The sequence below is a fragment of the Coregonus clupeaformis genome, chromosome 39 (genome assembly GCF_020615455.1).
Source record: "Coregonus clupeaformis isolate EN_2021a chromosome 39, ASM2061545v1, whole genome shotgun sequence".
NCBI lineage: Eukaryota > Metazoa > Chordata > Actinopteri > Salmoniformes > Salmonidae > Coregonus > Coregonus clupeaformis.
Window position 1 is genome coordinate 11,664,492 of NC_059230.1, and position 21,632 is coordinate 11,686,123.

The window sequence follows — 21,632 nt, forward strand, 5'->3', positions numbered from 1 at the left end:
TGCCCTATCCCATCTGGACAAGAGGAATACCTATGTAAGAATGCTGTTCATTGACTATAGCTCAGCACTCAACACCATAGTACCCTCCAAGCTCATCATTAAGCTCGAGGCCCTGGGTCTTAACCCCGCCCTGTGCAACTGGGTCCTGGACTTCCTGATGGGCCACCCCCAGCTGGTGAAGGTAGGAAACAACATCTCCACTTCGCTGATCCTCAACACTGGGGCCCAACAAGGGTGTGTGCTTAGCCCTGTACTCCGTGTTCACCCATGACTGCGTGGCCAAGCACGCCTCCAACTCAATTATGAAGTTTGCAGATGACACAACAGTAGTAGGCTTGATTACCAAAAATGACGAGACCGCCTACAGGGAGGAGGTGAGGGCTCTGGGAGTGTGGTGCCAGGAAAATAACCTCTCATTCAATGTCAACAAAAGAAAGGAGATGATCGTGGACTTCAGGAAACAGCAGAGGGTGCACCCCCCTATCCACATTGACGGTACTGCAGTGGAGAAGGTGGAAAGCTTCAAGTTCCTTGGCGTACACATCACTGACAAACTGAAATGCTCCACCCACGCAGACAGTGTGGTGAAGAAGGCGCAAAAGAGCCTCTTCAACCTCAGGAGGCTGAAGAAATTTGGCTTGGCACCTAAAACCCTCACAATGCACAATTGAGAGCATCCTGTCGGGCTGTATCACCGCCTGGTACGGCAACTGCACCGCCCGCAACCGCAGGGCTCTCCAGAGGGTGGTGCGGTCTGCCGAACGCATTACCAGGGGCAAACTACCCGCCCTCCGAGACACCTACAGCAACCGATGTCACAGGAAGGCCAAAACGATAATCAAGGACATCAACCACCCAAGCCACTGCCTGTTCACCCCACTATCATCCAGAAGGCGAGGTCAGTACAGGTGCATCAAAGCTGGGACCGAGGGGAATGAAAAACAGCTTCTATCTCAAGGCCATCAGACTGTTAAATAGCCATCACCAACATATTTTCCATAGCCGCGGGAAGTAGGGGTTCTGAGGGTGCTGCAGCTCCCCTGAAAAATCTGGAAAAAAATTACAAAATGAAGGAACCAATGGGATGCTCGAGAAGGGGGGCATGCAGGAACGCCCCGAATTAAGGGCTGCAGTTGCACACTATTGTTTTCAAAGGGATTAGTTGCTTTTTAGGGGCAGTTTCTCTTTAAGGATTAAGGCCTGCAGTGTGAACAAGGCTTTTGCAGCCCTCATTTACTCAAGTGTTTCCATTCTTTTGGCAGTTACCTGTAGCTCTGTAGCTGGAGGTTCTGGAGACCAAGTTTTGCATGATGAAGTCACATGGTCATGTGAAAACTCCTGGCCATAATCACAAGCTACAGTAGCCACAACTGGGGCCTGTTCAGAAGGGGGTTCATTTCATCTCACCCGGGCGCCCATGTAGGAGTGTTTTACATCGGCTGAAAGTTGATTGCATTCGATTTGGAACTGGGCTGCCTCCGGGGTATGAGCCAGGTGCCCTGTTCAAAGCCCACGGCGAAGTCGGCTCAAAACAAAAGTGACCCAATTTAAGCATGTGTAGTAATTAGTAGGATTCTGTGTTTTCCCATGCAAAAGGTACTGCTTTTGATAAAAACGCTTTATCTGCCTTCCCTATGAAAAATAGAAAATTCAAACATTTACTTAGGGAAAAATAGATGTTTCTGGACGACGCACCATGCTGCCTTATTGACAACATGACAGAGCGACAGATTAATATTCAATTTGAGAAGGGTGCTCCTCCCTCCCCGTTTCAGCCAATGACGTGACGGCCTTTGCCCGGTGCCCTGCGGCTTAGCATAATCGAATCCGCCCAAGGATGTTGTTACAGAATGTTCAGATTCAGAAATGTATAGTGTAGAACCACAGGTGGCCGGTGCCACCTTAATTGGGGAGGACAGGCTCATCGTTATGGCTTGAACGGAATAAATGGAATGATAACAAACACGTCAAACACATGGTGTCCATGTGTTAAACACCATTCCATTCACTCCATTCCAGCCATCATTATGAGCCTTCCTCCCCTCAGCAGCCTCGTGTAGAATAGATGTGATTCGTTGTCAGATAAAATGAATAGAGCTGACATGATTCCTTATTCTAGTTCTATCAGCACCTGTCAGAATGCAATAGTGTGTGATTGAGGCCCACAATTCAGGGCGTTCCTGCATGTGGGCATTCCATATCAGTTTTTCACGCCCGCAATTACAGCCTTCTTGAATGTTTCACATCATTGAATACAGCCCTGCTTGATCTTGATGACTTCTAAACATGGATGTGCTAATTCAGGGAGGCATCTGTCTGCTCAATGTATTATTGTGAAATAAACTTCTTGAGGGCTTGAGTCGTCATTGAATAGTGACTGGGTGATAGGCTCTATTATTCTTGTTTTGGAGTGACTATCATTAGAGCCTTATATTTTACACAGTCAACGTATGATTTTATCAGATGTTCATCTATTCTACATTACTGACATCTGTATACAAATTTATTTCAAAATTAATGTGTGGTACTACGCTCAATCATAGCCAAGTCTAATGGTTGTTTATGGATTAACAAGTAAACATACATGTTTGTAGTGAAACAACAACATTTTACAACTTTATTCACAATTCCAAAATAACAATGAATAACAAACCATTATCAGAATGAAAGTTACAGGTTGTGCATGTAACCTGCATTCCATTTTTGTTTACATGCACATTATTCATCCATGGTACTTTTATACACGGTATTACATGTCAGAAATACAGTTTGATATACACATTACACCTTAAATGGCACGCAGACATTTCCGGTATGCATGATATGGCGTTTTCAGTTCTAACTATTACAGATTATGAGCTTTTAATTCCACCCCACCTATTGTCGTAGACCACCATCTCTTGATTTCCATGTACCATATATTTCCAATATATTTAGATCCCCTCCAACATTAGAAAGATGAGAAATTGTCATTTCCAATGATATGCAATTTTTTTTTTTTAATAGTCAAACCAACGCCGCAGCCTCCTCTTGACAACCCTGAAACATATGGATTCTGAAATGGGTGAAATCCTTATATTTCTTGCCACATTTCCCACAGACGTGGGGTTCGGTGACAGAGTGAAGTTTCAATATGTGGGTTTTAAGGTAGGACGCCAGAGCAAAGGTTTTATCGCAGTGATCGCAGGTGAACGGCTTCTCTCCGGTGTGCAAGGCTGCATGGACTTTAAATGATTCGTGTTGATAGAAGCCCTTGCCACATTCGTCACAGGTATAAGTCGGTTTTTCGGTGTGGGTGCGTTCGTGTCTCTTGAGCCCACGTTCACTTTTGAAGCCTTTCCCACAGTGGCTGCACGCAAACGGCTTGCTGGTCAGGTGCGAAGCTTGATGAATCTTGAGGTAATAAGACCGAATAAAGGTCATTGGGCATTTGTCGCAAGCATACGGCTTGGAGTCCGTGTGCGTCTTCTTATGGTCGTTAAGAGTATACTTGGTTTTGAAACACATCTGACACTGAGGGCACTGAAATGCTCTCTCTTCTGAATGAACACTTGCGTGAATTTTCAAATTTTTATTTTCTGCGAAGCACTTCCCACATGTCGGACATTGAAATGGCTTCTCTCCCCTATGGACTGATGCTTGGTGCCGTTTGAGCTCGGAAGGAGTCTTGAAACCTTTCCCACACAATTCACAACGGTGAGCTCCTCCTCCACTGTGAGTTAGCTGGTGATTCTTGAGGTATTTCAACTTTGGGAAGGTTTTTGGACATTTGTCACAAGCATATGTATCTGAATCTGAATTGTGCAACATTGTGTGTTCCTTGAGGCCACTTTTACTTTTAAAACACTTCTGACACACGAGGCATCGGAACGGTTTCTCTGTTGAATGAACGCTTGCGTGAGTGTCCAAATAATGCTTTGTTGCAAAGCACTTCCCACATGTTGGACACTCAAGCGGCTTCTCTCTTCTGTGGACCACTGCTTGGTGTAGTCTGAGCTTCCAAGCAGTCGGGAAACATTTCCCACATAGTTCACAACAATAAGGTCTCTCTCCTGTGTGAGTCTGTTGATGCAGTTTTAAATTACTTGAATTCTTAAAAACCTTACCGCAGTCCAGACAGTGGTGCTCTTTCCTGGTGGTGGTAGTCTTGTTTTTTTTTATGTTGGGCCTTTGCTTTATGTTGTGAACAGATACGTCATTCGAGGTTTGTCCAGCTTTAGCATTCTCCTCCTCCCATTGGTCATCATTGGCATTTTCCTCACTTCCGTCTGATTCTGCCGCCGTGGGTTGTGCTTCTGTTCTCTTCTTCTTCCTCCTGGGTCTGGTGGACATCACAGAGTCCCCACTGGGAGTTTGGGGGTCTATACTTGGGGCCTTTTTGTCTGTAGGCCTGCTTGCTGCCTTTTTGTCTGTAGGCCTGCTTGCCGCCTGTTTGATAGACTCAGTGAGTGAGGAGGAAGGTATTTTAGCCAGAGATATAAATGATTGTTCCATCTCTATGGTTTTAGCTCTGATCGTGGTCTCCTTCTTGACATTTGTAGTGTTGGCAGCCTCAACACTGGGAGTTGGCAGGTCAACCTGAAAAAAAAAAGATTTACATTTTTTTAATTGTAACTCAGTCGCAGAGCAGTGCCCAAGTGTACAATGGCAGTACCAGTCAGTCCTGGGATTCAAGGATAATAATAGTAAAAGGCTCATTCCCACAGATAACTTCAGCCCCATGGTCAAACTGCACAATTCTGGCAAACATGTAAAATATAACATACCTCAAAATCCTCTGCAAACTCTGGTGATAATGGTGCTTCCGTCCATTCCTCCTCTTCCACAGTATGTGGGGCTCTTCCCACTGTCTTTTCAGGTATCTCCTTACCATCAGTCATCTCCAATAGCTTCATTTTCAGAGATTTAATCTCACTTTGACTCTGGCATATCTCTGAACGCAGTGCTGCTGTGCCTTTGGAGATCAACTGGTTGATTTTGATGATAGTCTGTTTCACAAACTGTTTCATCACACATGTCAACTGGACCTAAAATCAGAAAACAGATATATACTTATTTTCCATTCCACACCAACCTTTTTTCAAGCGGTTGACATTTGTCATCATGAGTCTTGCCCTGGAGCAGGGTTTCCATGTCATCGGTTCTCTCACCAAATTGGTGTACTTTGAAAACGATGTTGCGGGTGAAAATGTATTGGTTGCGTGTTTTTGGGCTACTTATAAATTGCACCACGGCTGCCATGGCATTTCTCTTAAAAAATATATATTTCATTTCACTGTGACCTGCTGCAGCTGACTATCAGGCAGTAAGGCAGGCTGTTGCTGAATGAGTGAGTGGTGGGGAGGGCCGGAGGGGTGTGTGTGTTGAGACAGGGTTTCCCAAACTCGGTCCTAGGCCCCCCCCGATAATGAGTTGGTTATTATAATTCAAGGGCAAAACCAAAATGGGGGGGGGGGGAGATTGCTGCAGTAGCAGGCAGCTGAGTCACGTGAGAGAGGAGACTGAGCAGCACGCGAGTACATCGTGACAACAGTCGCTCGGAGGTGGTTTAAACTGGACTTTGCTTATGGAAAACCGTATCAAGCGAAGGGTTTTACCCATGCTCAGTTCTTGGGTCTCGAGCGCTGCGTGAGTGGAAATTTGAAATGGAAGTTATGGAACTCCCTCGCGTGCTTCTGTTACGGGGAAAAGTCCACAATGAAACTGACATTAAATGTGGAGAATGATACATTTGCATCTGTTGGCCATCAAGTAGCCTAATAATCAAATGTAGCCTACCATTTGATACAATAAATATAAATATGTTGAAATGATGATCACTGGAGTCTTTTTAAATCAATTTGTGCCACTTGTGTAGCGCACCTGGAGCTGGCAAACTGATTTAATAAATAGCCTATAGCTTTATTTATTGTTGTTGTAGCCATGTGTTATTATGCAATTATTAATGGCCATTTTAAGTTAATTAAATTGGAAGTTATCAATTGTGATCATTGTCACACCTCTATCACAATTGACGATAAACTGTTGTTAGAACGCAATTAACGGTATCAGTCAGTCAGATAAGCATATACAGTTCATATCCATATTATTAATCATATTTGATTCAGTGATTGAAATTACGATCCCAGCCTATTCCAGCAGGCTATTGGGCAACACAAGTACTTCTTACCTCGAATCGCCTCACTATTCATGCTGAATAAATTATTCTGTCAATTTGAACTAAGCAAGCTGCTAAATCCTTCAGTTTAGGCGCCATCTTGCCTTACTAGCGTTACTGTAGGCCATCTGAAATGAGACATAGGCTTATCAGGGGCTCCTGTCTTTGCTACCTGCATCTAGCTAAGCAAACCATGGCAAAGTTGAATTACAATCACAAACCCAGATTTTAGAAATGACAAGTCAATCTCGCAAATAGGCAATTTATAGCGGTTTGTAGTTTTGACATCTGGCACATAATAACGGCACAATTGCCAGAAAATAGCCAAACTTTCTTTTTTTGAAGTTTGTCCAAGTGTTTCTTGCTCTGTCCAACTTTCATCACTCAAACTCTCCTGACGGATTTATCTATAGTTATGTGCAAAGGCAATTTATTTACAATTATAAACTGGGTGGTTCGAGCCCTGAATGCTGATTGGCTGACAGATCAGACCGTAATCCACGGCTATGACAAAACATTTATTTTTACTGGTCTAATTATGTTGGTTTATAATAGCAAGTTTAACCAGTTTATAATAGCAATATGGCACCGCGTTGCGTCGTGCATAAGAACTGCCCTTAGTGGTGGTATATTGGCCATATACCACACCCCCTCGGGCCTTATTGCTTAATCATAGCAGTCAAACAAGTTAAATCGACATCCATTGTTGGAAAATGATCTGGCGAGTTTGATAAGGTTAAATTATGTTTTTTCTTGCGATATATTCAGATTCCTTTATTAGGTCATGTTACGGGTGTTGTTTCGTCTCGGGCTGGCAAACCGTGCCAATATATCCTCCTAACACCGTCTTCGAGTCCATTATCACCTTTTTATACAACGGGTGGTTCTAATCCTGAATGCTGATTGGTTAAAACTGCATTCCAGCTGGCGTCTATTCCACAAGTTACCACCGGCTATATCTATGATGTTAAAATGCCTATTAACTCTGTTCAATCTGACTGCACAATCCACTGTCTCAACATCCCAGCCAGGTAATTTATAAACTTGAAAAGCATCTAGACATTATCTCACATTTCTTTTAGACTAACATTTAGTTTTCAACAGCGGAGATCTGTATACTGTAGTACTGAACGTTTCGGGAGTCGGGACGAGACACACAGGCACACGTTTCTCAGCCAGTAGAAATCATGAATCAGCTGGCATCATTTTTATGGATATTTACAAAGAAATCTAAATTGAAAAAAGGTCAAATGAAGTACAGCTAGTTTGCGGTCTTTCCAGCTTCAGTTTGAAGTGATTGTGTTAGCTGTGTTGTTGGCTAGCTCCTCTGAACAACAGTGTCCTGACGAGAGAGCACATTTTCTATGCCAGGTAAAATCGTGCTTCATTAGCTCATTGTTATGGATGTATCCAAATAAATGTCACTAGAAAACAGCTTAAAACAAATGCAGCTACTGTTGTTATTCTGGCTGCACTGTTTGACGTGACTGTAAGTTAGCTGTAGTTGGCTTGCTAGCAAGCAAAGGGTAAGAACGTTGCCAGCCAGTATGGCAATGGAACATTTAGAACGAATGACTGGGTCGCGTCCATAGATACAGAACAAAAATACTGAACGACTAGGTCACGTCTCTGGCAACCGAACCGATAGAACGAACGACCAGCTGGCTTGGGTAGCAACCCTAGATTTGTGTCGGGACTATATCTTGTGGAAGGATGAAATAATATTATTAAATTCATGAAAATAATGTTTTTAATGAAAGTATTCAAATAATGATTTACATATGTTGGTAACCCTTTGTATAAAAGTGATAATGCCCTCGAAGCCGGTGTTTGAAGGATATATTGGCTCGGTTTGCCAATATCAACACCCGTGCCAATATATTTGTTGAATATTGAAACAATGTTGCAAATGTCAGAGAGAGACTGCAAGGTTTATACAAATCTCCACTGTTGAAAACTAAATGTTAGTCTAAAAGAAATATGAGATAATATCTAGATGCTTTTTATAGTGGAGATCAAGTTTATAAATTGCTTAGCTGGGTTGATGAGACAGTGGATTGCGCAGTAAGATGGAACACAGTAAATAGGCATTTATTTTAAAGTAATAGATTTAGCCAGTGGTAACTTGTGGAATAGACACAGGCTGGAATACGGTTTAAACCAATCAGCATTCAGGATTAGACCCACCCGTTGTATAATCCATCTTAATTCGCTCATTAATGTTATTTCCTGGGAAGGAACTTTATGTGTGGTGACGAATGGTATACTTCAGAAAGTATTCAGACCCCTTGACTTTTCCACATTTTGTTACTTTACAGCCTTATTCTAAAATTGACTCAATTGTTTTTTTCTCCTCATCAATCTACACACTATACCCCATAATGACAAAGCAAAAACAGGTTTTTAGAAATGTTTGCTAATTTATTAAAATATATATTACATTTACATAAGTATTCAGACCCTTTATTCAGTACTTTGTTGAAGCACCTTTGGCAGTGATTACAGCATTGAGTCTTCTTGGGTATGACGCTACAAGCTTGGCACACCGGTATTTTCTCCCATTCTTCTCTGCAGATCCTATCAAGCTCTGTCAGGTTGGGTGGGCAGCGTTGCTTCACAGCTATTTTCAGGTCTCTCCAGAGAAGTTTGATCAAGTTCAAGTCCAGACTCTGGCTGGGCCACTCAAGGACATTCAGAGACTTGTCCAGAAGCCACTCCTGCGTTGTCTTGGCTGTGTGCTTAGGGTCGTTGTCCTGTTGGAAGGTGAACCTTTGCCCTGAGCGCTCTGGAGCAGGTTTTCGTCAAGGATCTCTCTGTACTTTGCTCCGTTCATCTTTGCCTTGATCCTGACTAGTCTCCCAGTCCCTGCCGCTGAAAAACATCCCCACAGCATGATGTTGCCACCACCATGCTTCACCATAGGGATGGTGCCAGGTTTCCTCCAGACTTGATGCTTGGTATTCAGGCCAAAGATTTCAATATTGGTTTAATCAGACCAGAGAATCTTGTTTCTCATGGTCTGAGAGTCTTTAGGTGCCTTTAGGCAAACTCCAAGCGGCAGTCATGTGCCTTTTACTGAGGAGTGGCTTCCGTCTGGCCACTCTACCACAAAGGCCTGATTGGTGGAGTGCTGCAGAGATGGTTCTCTCATCTCCACAGAGGAACTCTGGAGCTCTGTCAGAGTGACCATCGGGTTCTTGGTCACCTCCCTGACCAAGGCCCTTCTACCCCGATTGCTCCATTTGGCCGGGCGGCCAGCTCTAGGAAGAGTCTTGGTTGTTCCAAACGTCTTCCATTTAAGAATGATGGAGGCCACTGTGTTCTTGGGGAAATTTTTTGGTAGCCTTCCCCAGATCTGTACCTCGACACAATCCTGTCTCTGAGCGCTACGGACAATTCCTCCGACCTTATGGCTTGGTTTTTGCTCTGACATGCACTGTCAACTGTGGGACCTTATATAGACAGGTGTGTGACTTTCCAAATCATGTCCAATCAATTGGATTTACAACAGGTGGACTCCAATCAAGTTGTAGAAACATCAAGGATGATCAATGGAAAGAGGATGCACCTGAGCTCAATTTCGAGTCTCATTGCAAAGGGTCTGAATACTTATGTAAATAAGGTACTTATTTAAATGTATTTTTTTAGATTTGCAAAAATTTCAAAAAAACTGTTTTCGCTTTGAAATTATGGGGTATAGTGTGTAGATTGCTGAGGAAAATGTTTTATTTAATCCATTTTAGAATAAGGCTGTAACGTCACAAAATGTGGAAAAAGTCAAGGGGTCTGAATACTTTCAGAATGCACTGTACAAGACACATAACACAAAACCATGTAGACTACAGTATAATACTAATAAAAACTTAAGTTAAGGAATTTGATGGATGTTGGCACAAAACTAGAAGCTGCTCTGGAAAAAGTGTTTATTGGTTAAATGTGGCAACTCTGCTTGCTGCAAGAAAAAAAAATGGGGAAGTTTTCCGGCATTGGGTCAGGTTTCAGTGATCTTTACTCTTCAAATATTAGCTCAACCTGGCAACCCTACCCTGGAGGCAGTTTCGCCAGCTGCAAAGTAAAAATGGGCTATATCGTAAAAATTTATGAAAACACAAGAAAATTGCTTTTTGGTCTTAATTTAAGGTTAGGGTTAGGCATTAGGGTTAGCAGTGTAGTTAATGTTAGGTTTAAAATTAGATTTTATGACTTTGGCTGTGCCAGCTAGCGACCACTCCGCAGAGCTGCCTCCAGTACACGAATCATCTCAATAAATGCCAACCTGCACTATCAATAGCAAACTAATTAACACATACGTTAACAGTTTGAATTTGTAGAAGTAAAGTTAGCCACTTACTTTAACCTCCAACTTGGATTCTCTTTCAATTTCTCCCGTCTCCACTGCATCAATGTCTGTCCTGTCTTTTGTGGAAAAGACTAAGACCGCCATACATTTGTCAATTTCATCCTCCAACGACGTCATTAAATCATCCATAACAAAGACCAACTCATTATGGAAAGGATCGGGCTGCCACATCTTGTATTTGGTAGTTAATTAGCTATCAACGGCTAATGTTAAATGTTAAGTACAACCACAGACCATATGACAACACATCAACCGATCTATTCTTCCACTAGCTGCTTAACATTGCTGTACGTTATAAAGAAAGGCGCGTTACTGCCACCTGCTGAACTGGATGTTAACACGTAGACCCTCCTCCAAGAGCCTCGTGCGCCGTCTAGTGGTCGATCTTGTAGCACGATCTCTGCAACGTTGCCATCGAAACAATGAAGGAAATAATGGAATCTTTCGCTGTAAAAATGTTTTCTTTATAGCACACTTTCGGGGAAAATAATTTCCTTAAAATACTGTGATATCTCAATGCACAGCAACTGATAATGTCCCATTCAGTGAGCAAGTATCTACTCCTGTCGAGTCATCATAATGACTTGAATTTGCAGTATTTAGCTGACTCACGTACTGCAATTATTGATTGATCTCTATTTGAATGTCTACGTATTATTAATGAACAGTATCACTGAAGCATAATGAATGCCTTATATAGTGCCTCCTGTGCGGATGCTGAACGAACCAGACACTGGTTCTATGCGTTTCCCTTTCTAAGAGGATAGTGCATTGACTTTTCTAAAGGGCCTGCAGACAGTTTATCCTGGTGAGGTCACATGGGCATGTGAAAACTCCTGGTCCTAACCACAAGCTCCAGCGGCCACAGCTGGGGCCTGTTCAGAGAGATGTTGTTAGATAATGTTAGATTCAGAAACGTATCGTGTAGAACAGATATGATTGGTTGTCAGAATAAGGAATCAAGTCAGCTCAATTCATTATAATGCTATAGGCAACTGTCAAAATGTTTCACATCCCTTCATGATCTTGATGACTTCTAAACATGGAGATGTGTTAATTCAGGGAGGGTGTCTGTCTGCTCAAGGTATTATTGTGAAATAAACGAATTGAGGGCTTGAGTCGTCATTGAATAGTGACTGGGTGATAGGCTCTATTATTATTGTATATTGATTAACAACTAAACATACGTTTGTAATGAAACAATAACTTATTACAACTTTATTCACAATTCCAAAATAACAATGAATAACAAAGCATTGTCAGAATGAAAGTTACAGGTTGTAACCTGCATCCAATCAGGGGTGTAATTTAAGAGGGGGTTATAGATCCACTCCAAAGTCTGTATACATAAAATATATTTTCAAAATGAATGTGTGGTACTGTGCTCTATCATAGCAAGTAAACATGCATTTCTGTAGTGAAAAAATAACATATTACAACTTCACAATTCCAAAATAACAATGAAAAACATTTAAGTCAAACCAACACCGCAGCCTCCTCTGGACAACTCTGAAACATATGGATTCTGAAATGGGTGAAATCCTTATATTTCTTGCCACATTTCCCACAGACGTGGGGTTTGGTGACAGAGTGATGATTCGCTATGTGGGTTTTAAGGTAGGACGCCAGAGCAAAGGTTTTACTGCAGTAATCACAGGTGAACGGCTTCTCTCCGGTGTGCAAGGCTGCATGGACTTGAAACGATTCGTGTTGATAGAAACCCTTGCCACATTCGTCACAGGTATAAGGCGGGTCTTCGGTGTGGGTGCGTTCGTGTCTCTTGAGCCCACGTTCACCTTTGAAGCCTTTCCCACAGTGGCTGCACGCAAACGGCTTGCTGGTCAGGTGCGAGACTTCATGCCTCCTGAGGTAATGCGACCGAATAAAGGTCATTGGGCATTTGTCGCAAGCATACGGCTTGGAGTCCGTGTGCGTCTTCTTATGGGCGTTAAGAGTATACTTGGTTTTGAAACACATCTGACACTGAGGGCACTGGAATGCTCTCTCTCCTGAATGAACACTTGCGTGATTTTTCACATTTGTCTTTGTTGTGAAGCATTTCCCACATGTCGGACATTGGAATGGCTTCTCTCTCCTATGGACTGATGATTGGTGCTGTTTGAGCTGAGAAGGAGACTTGAAACCTTTCCCACACAATTCACAACGGTGAGCTCCTCCTCCACTGTGAGTTAGCTGGTGATTCTTGAGGTATTTCAACTTTACGAAGGCTTTTGGACATTTGTCACAAGCATATGAATTTGAATTTGAACTGTGCATCATTGTGTGTTCCTTGAAGCCCTTTTTACTTTTAAAACACTTCTGACACACGAGGCATCGGAACGGTTTCTCTGTTGAATGAACGCTTGCGTGAGTGTCCAAATAACTCTTTGTTGCAAAGCACTTCCCACATGTTGGACACTCAAGCGGCTTCTCCCTTCTGTGGACCACTGCTTGGTGTAGTCTGAGCTTCCAAGCAGTCGGGAAACATTTCCCACATAGTTCACAACAATAAGGTCTCTCTCCTGTGTGAGTCTGTTGATGCAGTTTTAAATTACTTGAATTCTTAAAAACCTTACCGCAGTCCAGACAGTGGTGCTCTTTCCTGGTGGTGGTAGTCTTGTTTTTTTTTATGTCAGGCCTTTGCTTTATGTTGTGAACAGATTCGTCATTCGAGGTTTGTCCAGCTTTAGCATTCTCCTCCTCCCATTGGTCATCATTGGCATTTTCCTCACTTCCGTCTGATTCTGCCGCCGTGGGTTGTGCTTCTGTTCTCTTCTTCTTCCTCCTGGGTCTGGTGGACATCACAGAGTCCCCACTGGGAGTTTGGGGGTCTGTACTTGGGGCCTGATTGTCTGTAGGCCTGCTTGCTGACTGTTTATCTGTACTAGTTTGTCTGTACTGTTTGTCTGTACTAGCTGCCTGTTTGTCTGTAGGCCTGCTTGCTGACTGTTTGTCTGTAGGCCTGCTTGCTGACTGTTTGTCTGTAGGCCTGCTTGCTGACTGTTTGTCTGTAGGCCTGCTTGCTGCCTTTTTGTCTGTAGGCCTGCTTGCTGACTGTTTGTCTGTAGGCCTGCTTGCTGCCTTTTTGTCTGTAGGCCTGCTTGCTGCCTTTTTGTCTGTAGGCCTGCTTGCTGCCTTTTTGTCTGTAGGCCTGCATGCTGCCTTTTTGTCTGTACTAGCCAACTGTTTGATAGACTCAGTGAGTGAGGAGGAAGGTATTTTAGCCAGAGATATAAAACATTGTTCCATCTCTATGGTTCTAGCTCTGATTGTGGTCTCCTTCTTGCATTTTGTAGTGTTGTCAGCCTCAACACTGGGAGTTAGAATGTCAACCTGAAAAAGGATTGCAATTTTTGGAATTCTAACTCAGTCGCAGAGCAGTGCCCAAGGGTACAATGGCATTACCAGTCAGTCCTGGGATTCAAGGATAATAATAGTAAAAGGCTCATTCCCACAGATAACTTCAGGCCCATGGTCAAACTGCACAATTCTTGCAAACATGTAAAATATAACATACCTCAAAATCCTCTGCAAACTCTGGTGATAATGGTGCTTCTGTCCATTCCTCCTCTTCCACAGTATGTGGGGCTCTTCCCACTGTCTTTTCAGGTATTTTCTTACCATCAGCCATCTCCAATAACTTCATTTTCAGAGATTTCATCTCACTTTGACTCTGGCATAACGCTGAACGCAGGGCTGCAGTGCATTTGGAGATCAACTGGTTAATTTTGGTGATAGTCTGTTTCATCACACATGTCAACTGGACCTACAATCAGAGAACAGACTACTTATGTTTCATTCAACAACAAGCTGTATCCAAGCTGTTTATATAAAACAAATGAGTAGCACGTAAGATAACATTTTGTATTTTTAGAAGTAAAGTCGGCCACTTACTTTTACCTCCAACTTGGATTCTCTTTCAATTTCCCCTGTCTCTCCTGCATCAATGTCTGTGCTGTATTGTGTTGAGGAGACCGAGACCGCCATACATTTGTCAATTTCCTCCTCCAATGACATCATTAATTCATCCATAATAGAGACCAACTCATTATGGAATGGATCGGGCTGCCACATCTTGTATTTGGTAGTTAACTATCAACCGCTAATGTTAAATGTTGAACACAAAACTGATGAAGTTCAAAAGTACAACAACACACGGATATATCAAAGACAGTACAGTGGATATATTCTTCTGCCAGCTTGACATGACATAGAAAGGTGCATTACTGCCACCTGCTGTACTGGATGTCAAAATTTATGTACATCTTAATGTTTTAGTAATTTAGGCGACGCCCTTATCCATTTAAGTCATTTAGCAGACGCTCTTATCCAGAGCGACATACAGTTAGTGAGTGCATCCATTTTGCATACTGCCCCCCCGTGGGAAACGAACCCACAACCCTGGCGTTGCAAGCGCCATGCTCTACCAACTGAGCTATCCAGAGCGATTTACAGGAGCAATTTGGGTTAAGTGCCTTCCTCAAGGGAACATATACAGATTTTCCACCTAGTCAACTCGGGGATTTGAACCAGCAACCTTTCGGTTTCCGGCCCAGCGCGCTTAACAGCGAGGCTACCATCTTGTAGCAAGATATCTGCAACTTTTCCAATGAAACAGTGAAGGAAATAGAGCAGTGGAGCTGTCATAAAACCTATAAAACCTAGCGGTCCAACAGGGAAATGGTTCCAATCGTTTTTACAGATTTCATTTTTCCCATAGAGAATTTTAGAAACACTTAAAATAAGGGTTGTGTTTCGTGTATGTTTTATGGGTATTATGACTCATACTGTGGTACTCTATAATGCAGTCTTTCACTGTACAAATGTTTCCTTCATAGCACAAGTTTAGGCGAAATTATTTCCATAAAATAATGTGATATTTCAATACACAGCAATTGATAATGCCCCATTCAGTGACCAAGGCATACTCATGTAAAGCCATCATAATGACTTGGATTTGCAATATCCAGCTGACTCACACACTGCGATCAATGATTTATCTTTATTTTAATATAGGTATTATTAATTAACAGTATCATTGTAGCAAAATGCATGCCTTATATAGTGCTGCCTGTCTGGATGCTGAATGAACCAGAAACGGTCAGTTCTATGTGCTTGAAATTCCTGGTTTCAAAGCGTTTATATTAAGTTTATGGCAGAAGTATGCATATAAAACAAGGCCCATTCTCGGAAATCAGTGATAAATGTTCTGTTGATTGTCAAGATTTTTTGTCGAGAGAAAGCGGGCTACACACTTCCATATAGAAATGTTGCTTGCTTGACCTTATGCCGTTCTTCGAAAAATAAGTGGGCGTGTATTTGGATTTACATGCAAAAAAATAAAAGAGCTTTATATTGTCGCAAACCCGTGTGTCGCGAAGCAAGCCGCCCCTGTGAAGATGGCGGCTGAGCTGCACCCGTGTAGCGGAAAGCTAATCGGACTGTCGAATTCGAACCGAACCGCTCAGCGGAACCAACCAGTCCAGGAATTTAACCACGGTTTGGTTCTAAGCAGAGAGCCGCTGAAAGACCGCGATGTATTCACGGTCCGTATTGACAAGAAGGTAAATAGAACTGTCACTTTCGGATGGGGGGAGAGTGCAGCTAACGTTAGTGTCAGTGGGACGGGGTCTCTGTTGTCCGCAGTGGTGCTCGTACCTTCTATTCCTTGCTGCTTGGGCGTGCGCTGTATGACAATCAAGCAGTACAGGATTTACAGCTATAATTTTAGCTATATCCTGTCCAAAATGTACTAACATATTTTTGTAACGGCCCATTGACAACTGAAATTGTTTAACAGAATTAGCGAGCTAGCATGGGGTGCTGTTTGTGTGGTCCCGTCAATATGTTTTTGAAGGTGGCTAGCTAGTTAGCTAGTTTAGATGGCTAACTAGCTATGTCTTTGCTACCGACTAAGTCTAGCTCTACAGTAGTTATCTAAGTTATAGCTGACGTTATCGTATTAGCGAGCTTTTTTGGTGTGTTGATCGAACCAGCAGGTGCATCGCTGTCAAAACACTAAGTTAACGTTAGCTAGCTAGTTAGTGACTAGTTTAGTCAAGTGCCTATTATTACCAAGACCAACATTTTTGACAGCAGCACTCTAGCTAGCTAGCAACAGTCACTTGGTTGACAGCAGCAGTTCAGTTAGTGACATGTCCAGCTAGTAGTCAGAGGACGTCTACCTAATGACAACTAGACGAGAGAAGCATACTGGTTGATTCAAGTTAACCTATCTGTCAGGTAGGCCCTATGGCACTACTGTGGTCTTGACCATAGATACATAGAACCCCATTTAATATATTATCGGTGGTCTTGATAAGAAAAAGACTGGGAGGAAAGGGCAAAGCAGATCTCAGTCTTATCCTAGTTGTTGCATGGTCACCTCGAGGTAGAAGTTGCATTCACCCCTAACCACAGCTCTATGGTCAGATAATTGACAAATGTTGACAAAAACAACTGACCCGTCTGTGTCCGTGGCTAGGGGAAAACTTCTCCCTATTATGCACAGGCTCATTCCTGAAAAACATAGCTGTAGTTTCTTAGTGATGCACATTGTTTTGAGCCCTAATTTATCAGAATGTAGTCTTAGGCTAACAGTTAGTTACTGTTGTTATAGGTCTACCTGCCTATGCAGCATTTAGACTCCTTATCTCTATGCCAACCGCAGCACCTAGTTTGCCTGTTATCCAATTATAATGGCAGATAGCCGGTCTGTTGCCATGATTACCGGTCTGCTGGCCTGGTGGTGTGTCAACAACATATCAGGAGTAGTCAGTGCCCCTCACACCTCTGTGGGTTGTTGGCAGAGGGCATTAGTACTGTTTCCTCCTATGCCAATTTAGCCTGGGTGGCACACAGCTCAGTGAACACATATACAGTAATAATAATAATTGGTCATTTAGCAGACGCTCTTATCCAGAGCAATTAGGGTTAAGTGCCTTGCTCAAGGGCACATCGACAGATTTTTCATCTAGTCGGCTCGGGGATTAGAACCAGCGACCTTTCGGTTACTGGCACAACGCTCTTAACCACTAAGCGACCTGCCGCCCCTATATACAGTGGGGAAAAAAAGTATTTAGTCAGCCACCAATTGTGCAAGTTCTCCCACTTAAAAAGATGAGAGAGGCCTGTAATTTTCATCATAGGTACGTCAACTATGACAGACAAAATGAGAAAAAAAAATCCAGAAAATCACATTGTAGGATTTTTAATTAATTAATTTGCAAATTATGGTGGAAAATAAGTATTTGGTCAATAACTAGAAATCACTATCTAGCTACATGGATAACACTCATAAAGCAAGCCTTAACATGAAGAGCATAGCTAGCTAGACAGATAACATTAACAGATAGGCCTTACTTCCTCCCAACACTGAGTGACCCGATATGTCTTCTCACTGATGATAGTTTCATGGCCAGTATCATCACATGTATCGAAGTTATAATGGACCCCTATCCGGAATTGCATGAGGGATATCAATATCTGTGTTAGTGCAACAAACGTGGCATTGTTGCTACAGTAATGCTTGTAGTGAATTCACATTGATTGAGCTTGCTCTTGTGTCCCGTCCAAATGCACCAAAACCAAGCTCGTAGATTGATATATGCAATGCATTTTCACGCTTCATATCCAAATAATCTATAAGTAACATCATTGAGTTACACAATCCATTTTTAGATACTTTAGGATGATTTGGACATGAAGCGTGAAAATGCCTATATAGGTACCATTGACTTGCACTGGATTTCTGACACAAATGCTAAAAAGTTAGCGTTTGAAACAGTGATCAGGTAAACAAAACCAAAGCATGGATTGCTGTCATACCTGGTCCATTGACTGCTGACAGGGTAAGAAAACCACAATGTAATTTGGGTGAACTATCCCTTTAACAATGGGGGGATTCTTTTTAATTTAAATTTCAACAAAATAATGTGAATCTTACCTGTTTCTAACAACAAATGATTTCAGAACAATCTGAGATGGTGAGTGTTGAAATTCTCTTTCTTTTGTTTTTGGAGGTGGAACGACCCATCAGTTTGTTCTGGGTGGAATATTATGGTGTTGGTAATGTTGACAGTAGCGTATATGCGGGACAGTAGTTTGGTAAGCAGTAGTATGTGCCTACCTGCCTGGCTAACCCCCCCGGTTGCTGTCTTTGCAGTGTGTGTGTCAGAGAGATAAGGAGCTGCAGCGGATTGTTCACAGATCTGTGTTTGTTTTTCTGTGTTTGTGTACACTTTCGTTTGCAGATGTGTTTCAAGTTTAATTAGTCGTATGTACGGGATATGCATGGTATACATCGTCCAAGAAATGCTTACTTGCAGCATTTCCTTGGACGATGTATGCCATGCCTATCGCGTACATATGACTAGAAAGAGAGCGAAATGGATATGAGTGTGCTTGTGTTTGTTTGTATGTGTATGAGAGAGACTGAGAGAGGGCCTAGATTGCAACATTTGAATTTACACATCTCACATACTGTGTTGTTTCGAGATGGACTTGGGTGGCTATGTGAGTGGATGATGGAGATGGAGAGAGAGTTATCTTCTCTTTCCACCATAGTGATCCTATTAAATTACTAGAGGGGCTATGTCAGGGATCATCAACTCGATTCAGCCGCGGTTAGATTTTATTCTGGAGTGGATGGTCAGGTTGCCGGAACATAATTACAAATAATTTGAATACTGAAAATTGAATGCAAGAAGCTCAAACAGATACAATATTTGACTAAAACATAATAATTTGAAACCTCGCTTACATTTACATACGATCACATATATCTCACTATTATGCGTGGAAATACTTTGGAACAGTGCTGGTGTTTTTAGTCTTTTATGTCCAACAGAGAACTTTGGGAGCCAAATCAAGTCACCATGCCTGCCACCAGTTGGGGAACCATGGACTATGTCATAAACCCTCAAACTTCCAGAATGGGGTGAAAATGGCAGCCATTTTCTTTAGGGAGAAATCTAAACCAGTCTAATTGGAATGAATGGCAGGAGAGGCATAATCCAGATATATATTTTTTTTAGGGGGTAGATCAGCTTTAATATTGCAGATAGATTGTAACTTCCAGCAATGTAATTGTCTGCATCACTTCCAATCCCCCATGTTTTTTTCTCTCGCAAATATATATATATATATATATATATATATATATATATATAGCTGTGGAAAAATTAAGAGACCACTGCACATTTTTCTTAAATCAGCATCTCTACATGTGTGACAGCCATTCCATTTCAGTGTCTGTTGAATTCCAACACAGGCACACCTCATTCTACTGAATTAGGTACTGATTAGGTGATCACCTGAACCAAATCTTATTTAACGAGGAAAAGTATAAAAACCACTGCTGTGGTCATCACTATCCTCTTGCAATAGGACCAGCTGGATGGCAAAAACAGTGCTAATAGTACCTCAAAAGTAATATTAATGAAAAATTAACTATTGACCATGCCAAAAGAGTTGAAAAGGAAAGTTGTGAGTGAGGAAAAGAAGGGTTCAATTCTGGCTTTAATGGCAGAGGGATACAGTGAGCGTCAGATTGCTTCCATCCTTAACATTTCAAAGACGGCGGTTCATAAGAACAAGGTCAAGCAGCAGACATTGGGGACAACAAAGCTACAGACCGGCAGAGGGCGAAAACGACTCTCTACTGACCGCCAACTAATTCGAATGTCACTCAACAACCGTAGGAGGACATCAAGTGACCTACAAAAAGAATGGCAAACGGCAGCTGGGGTGACATGCACGGCGAGGACGGTTCGAAACAGGCTCCTAGGGGAAGGGCTGAAGTCGTGCAAAGCTAGAAAAAAGCCCTTCATCAATGAGAAGCAAAGAAGAGCCAGGCTGAGGTTTGCAAAAGACCATAAGGATTGGACCGTAGAGGACTGGAGTAAGGTCATCTTCTCTGTTGAGTCCAATTTTCAGCTTTGCCCAACACCTGGTCGTCTAATGGTTAGACGGAGACCTGGAGAGGCCTACAAGCCACAGTGTCTCGCACCCACTGTGGAATTTGGTGGAGGATCGGTGATGATCTGGGGGTGCTTCAGCAAGGCTGGAATCGGGCAGATTTGTCTTTGTGAAGGACGCATGAATCAAGCCACGTACAAGGTTGTCCTGGAAGAAAACTTGCTTCCTTTTGCTCTGACATTGTTCCCCAACTCTGAGGATTGGTTTTTCCAGCAGGACAATGCACCATGTCACACAGCCAGGTCAATCAAGGTGTGGATGGAGGACCACCAGATAAAGACCCTGTCATGGCCAGCCCAATCTCCAGACCTGAACCCCATTGAAAACTTCTGGAATGTGATCAAGAGGAAGATGGATGGTCACAAGCAATCAAACAAAGCCGAGCTGCTTGAATTTTTGCGCCAGGAGTGGCATAAAGTCACCCAACATCAATGTGAAAGACTGGTGGAGATCATGCCAAGACGCATGAAAGCTGTGATTGAAAATCAGGGTTATTCCACCAAATATTGATTTCTGAACTCTTCCTAAGTTAAAACATTTAGTATTGTGTTGTTTAAAAATGAACTTATTTTCTTTGCATTATTTGATGTCGGACAACACTTTTTTGTTATTTTGACCAGTTTTGAACATTTTCTGCAAATAAATGCTCTAAATGACAATATTTGTATTTGGGAGAAATGTTGTCAGTAGATCAGATCTTCAACCAAAACCTAATATTAGATAAAGGGAACATAAGTGAACAAATAACACAACAATTACATATTTATTTCATAAACAAAGTTACGCAACACCCAATTCCCCTGTGTGAAAAAGTAATTGCCCCCTTACACTCAATAACTGGTTGTGCCACCTTTAGCTGCAATGACTCCAACCAAATGCTTCCTGTAGTTGTTGATCAGTCTCTCACGTCGCTGTGGAGAAATGTTGGCCCACTCTTCCATGCAGAACTGCTTTAACTCAGTGACGTGTGGGTTTTCAAGCATGAACTGCTCATTTCAAGTCCTGCCACAACATCTCAATTGGGATTAGGTCTGGACTTTGACTAGGCCATTCCAAAACTTCCAATTTGTTGCTTTTTAGCAATTTTCATGTAGACTTGATTGTGTGTTTTGGATCATTGTCTTGCTGCATGACCCA

At 42.3% G+C, this 21,632-nt stretch overlaps 2 protein-coding genes across 11 annotated transcripts in view; one reads left to right on the forward strand and one right to left on the reverse strand.

Moving 5' to 3' along the window:
• Positions 1 to 2,591: 2,591 nt before the first annotated feature.
• On the reverse strand, positions 2,592 to 14,681 carry LOC121554315 (oocyte zinc finger protein XlCOF6-like). Of its 4 annotated transcripts, none has more exons than XM_041867823.2 (5): positions 14,412 to 14,681; positions 14,035 to 14,283; positions 10,509 to 13,850; positions 4,767 to 5,027; positions 2,592 to 4,578 (listed from the first exon to the last, which is right to left on the reverse strand). In XM_041867823.2, the coding sequence occupies exons 3-5, from the start codon at positions 10,686 to 10,688 to the stop codon at positions 3,007 to 3,009; spliced, it is 2,013 nt and encodes a 670-aa protein (XP_041723757.1). In that variant the 5' UTR covers positions 10,689 to 13,850; positions 14,035 to 14,283; positions 14,412 to 14,681; the 3' UTR covers positions 2,592 to 3,006. The 4 variants fall into 3 exon arrangements, 3 of the variants coding, with proteins under 3 accessions (XP_045067837.1, XP_041723757.1, XP_045067838.1); XM_045211902.1 differs by having other exon boundaries at positions 14,035 to 14,213; XM_045211903.1 differs by lacking the exon at positions 4,767 to 5,027 and having other exon boundaries at positions 2,592 to 4,401; positions 13,701 to 13,850.
• A 1,217-nt stretch (positions 14,682 to 15,898) lies between these two features.
• The window catches only part of LOC121554141 (neuralized-like protein 4), a 33,156-nt gene continuing 27,422 nt past the window's right edge, over positions 15,899 to 21,632 (forward strand). For all 7 annotated transcript variants that reach the window (XM_041867599.2, XM_045211905.1, XM_041867600.2 and 4 more), the window contains exon 1: positions 15,899 to 16,081. In XM_041867599.2, coding sequence (XP_041723533.2) covers positions 15,917 to 16,081 — 165 coding nt within the window. In that variant the 5' untranslated portion in view covers positions 15,899 to 15,916. The remainder of the gene's footprint in view (positions 16,082 to 21,632) is intronic.

Excerpts from the sequence above, each read along its gene's own strand:
- LOC121554315 (XM_045211902.1), bottom strand. The coding sequence starts at position 10,688 with ATGTGGCAGCCCGATCCTTTCCATAATGAGTTGGTCTTTGTTATGGAT. Across the intron at positions 5,028-10,508 it reads AATCCAAGTTGGAGGTTAAA|GTCCAGTTGACATGTGTGAT; the intron begins GTAAGTGGCTAA and ends TTCTGATTTTAG. Across the intron at positions 4,579-4,766 it reads AGTTTGCAGAGGATTTTGAG|GTTGACCTGCCAACTCCCAG; the intron begins GTATGTTATATT and ends TTTTTTTTTCAG.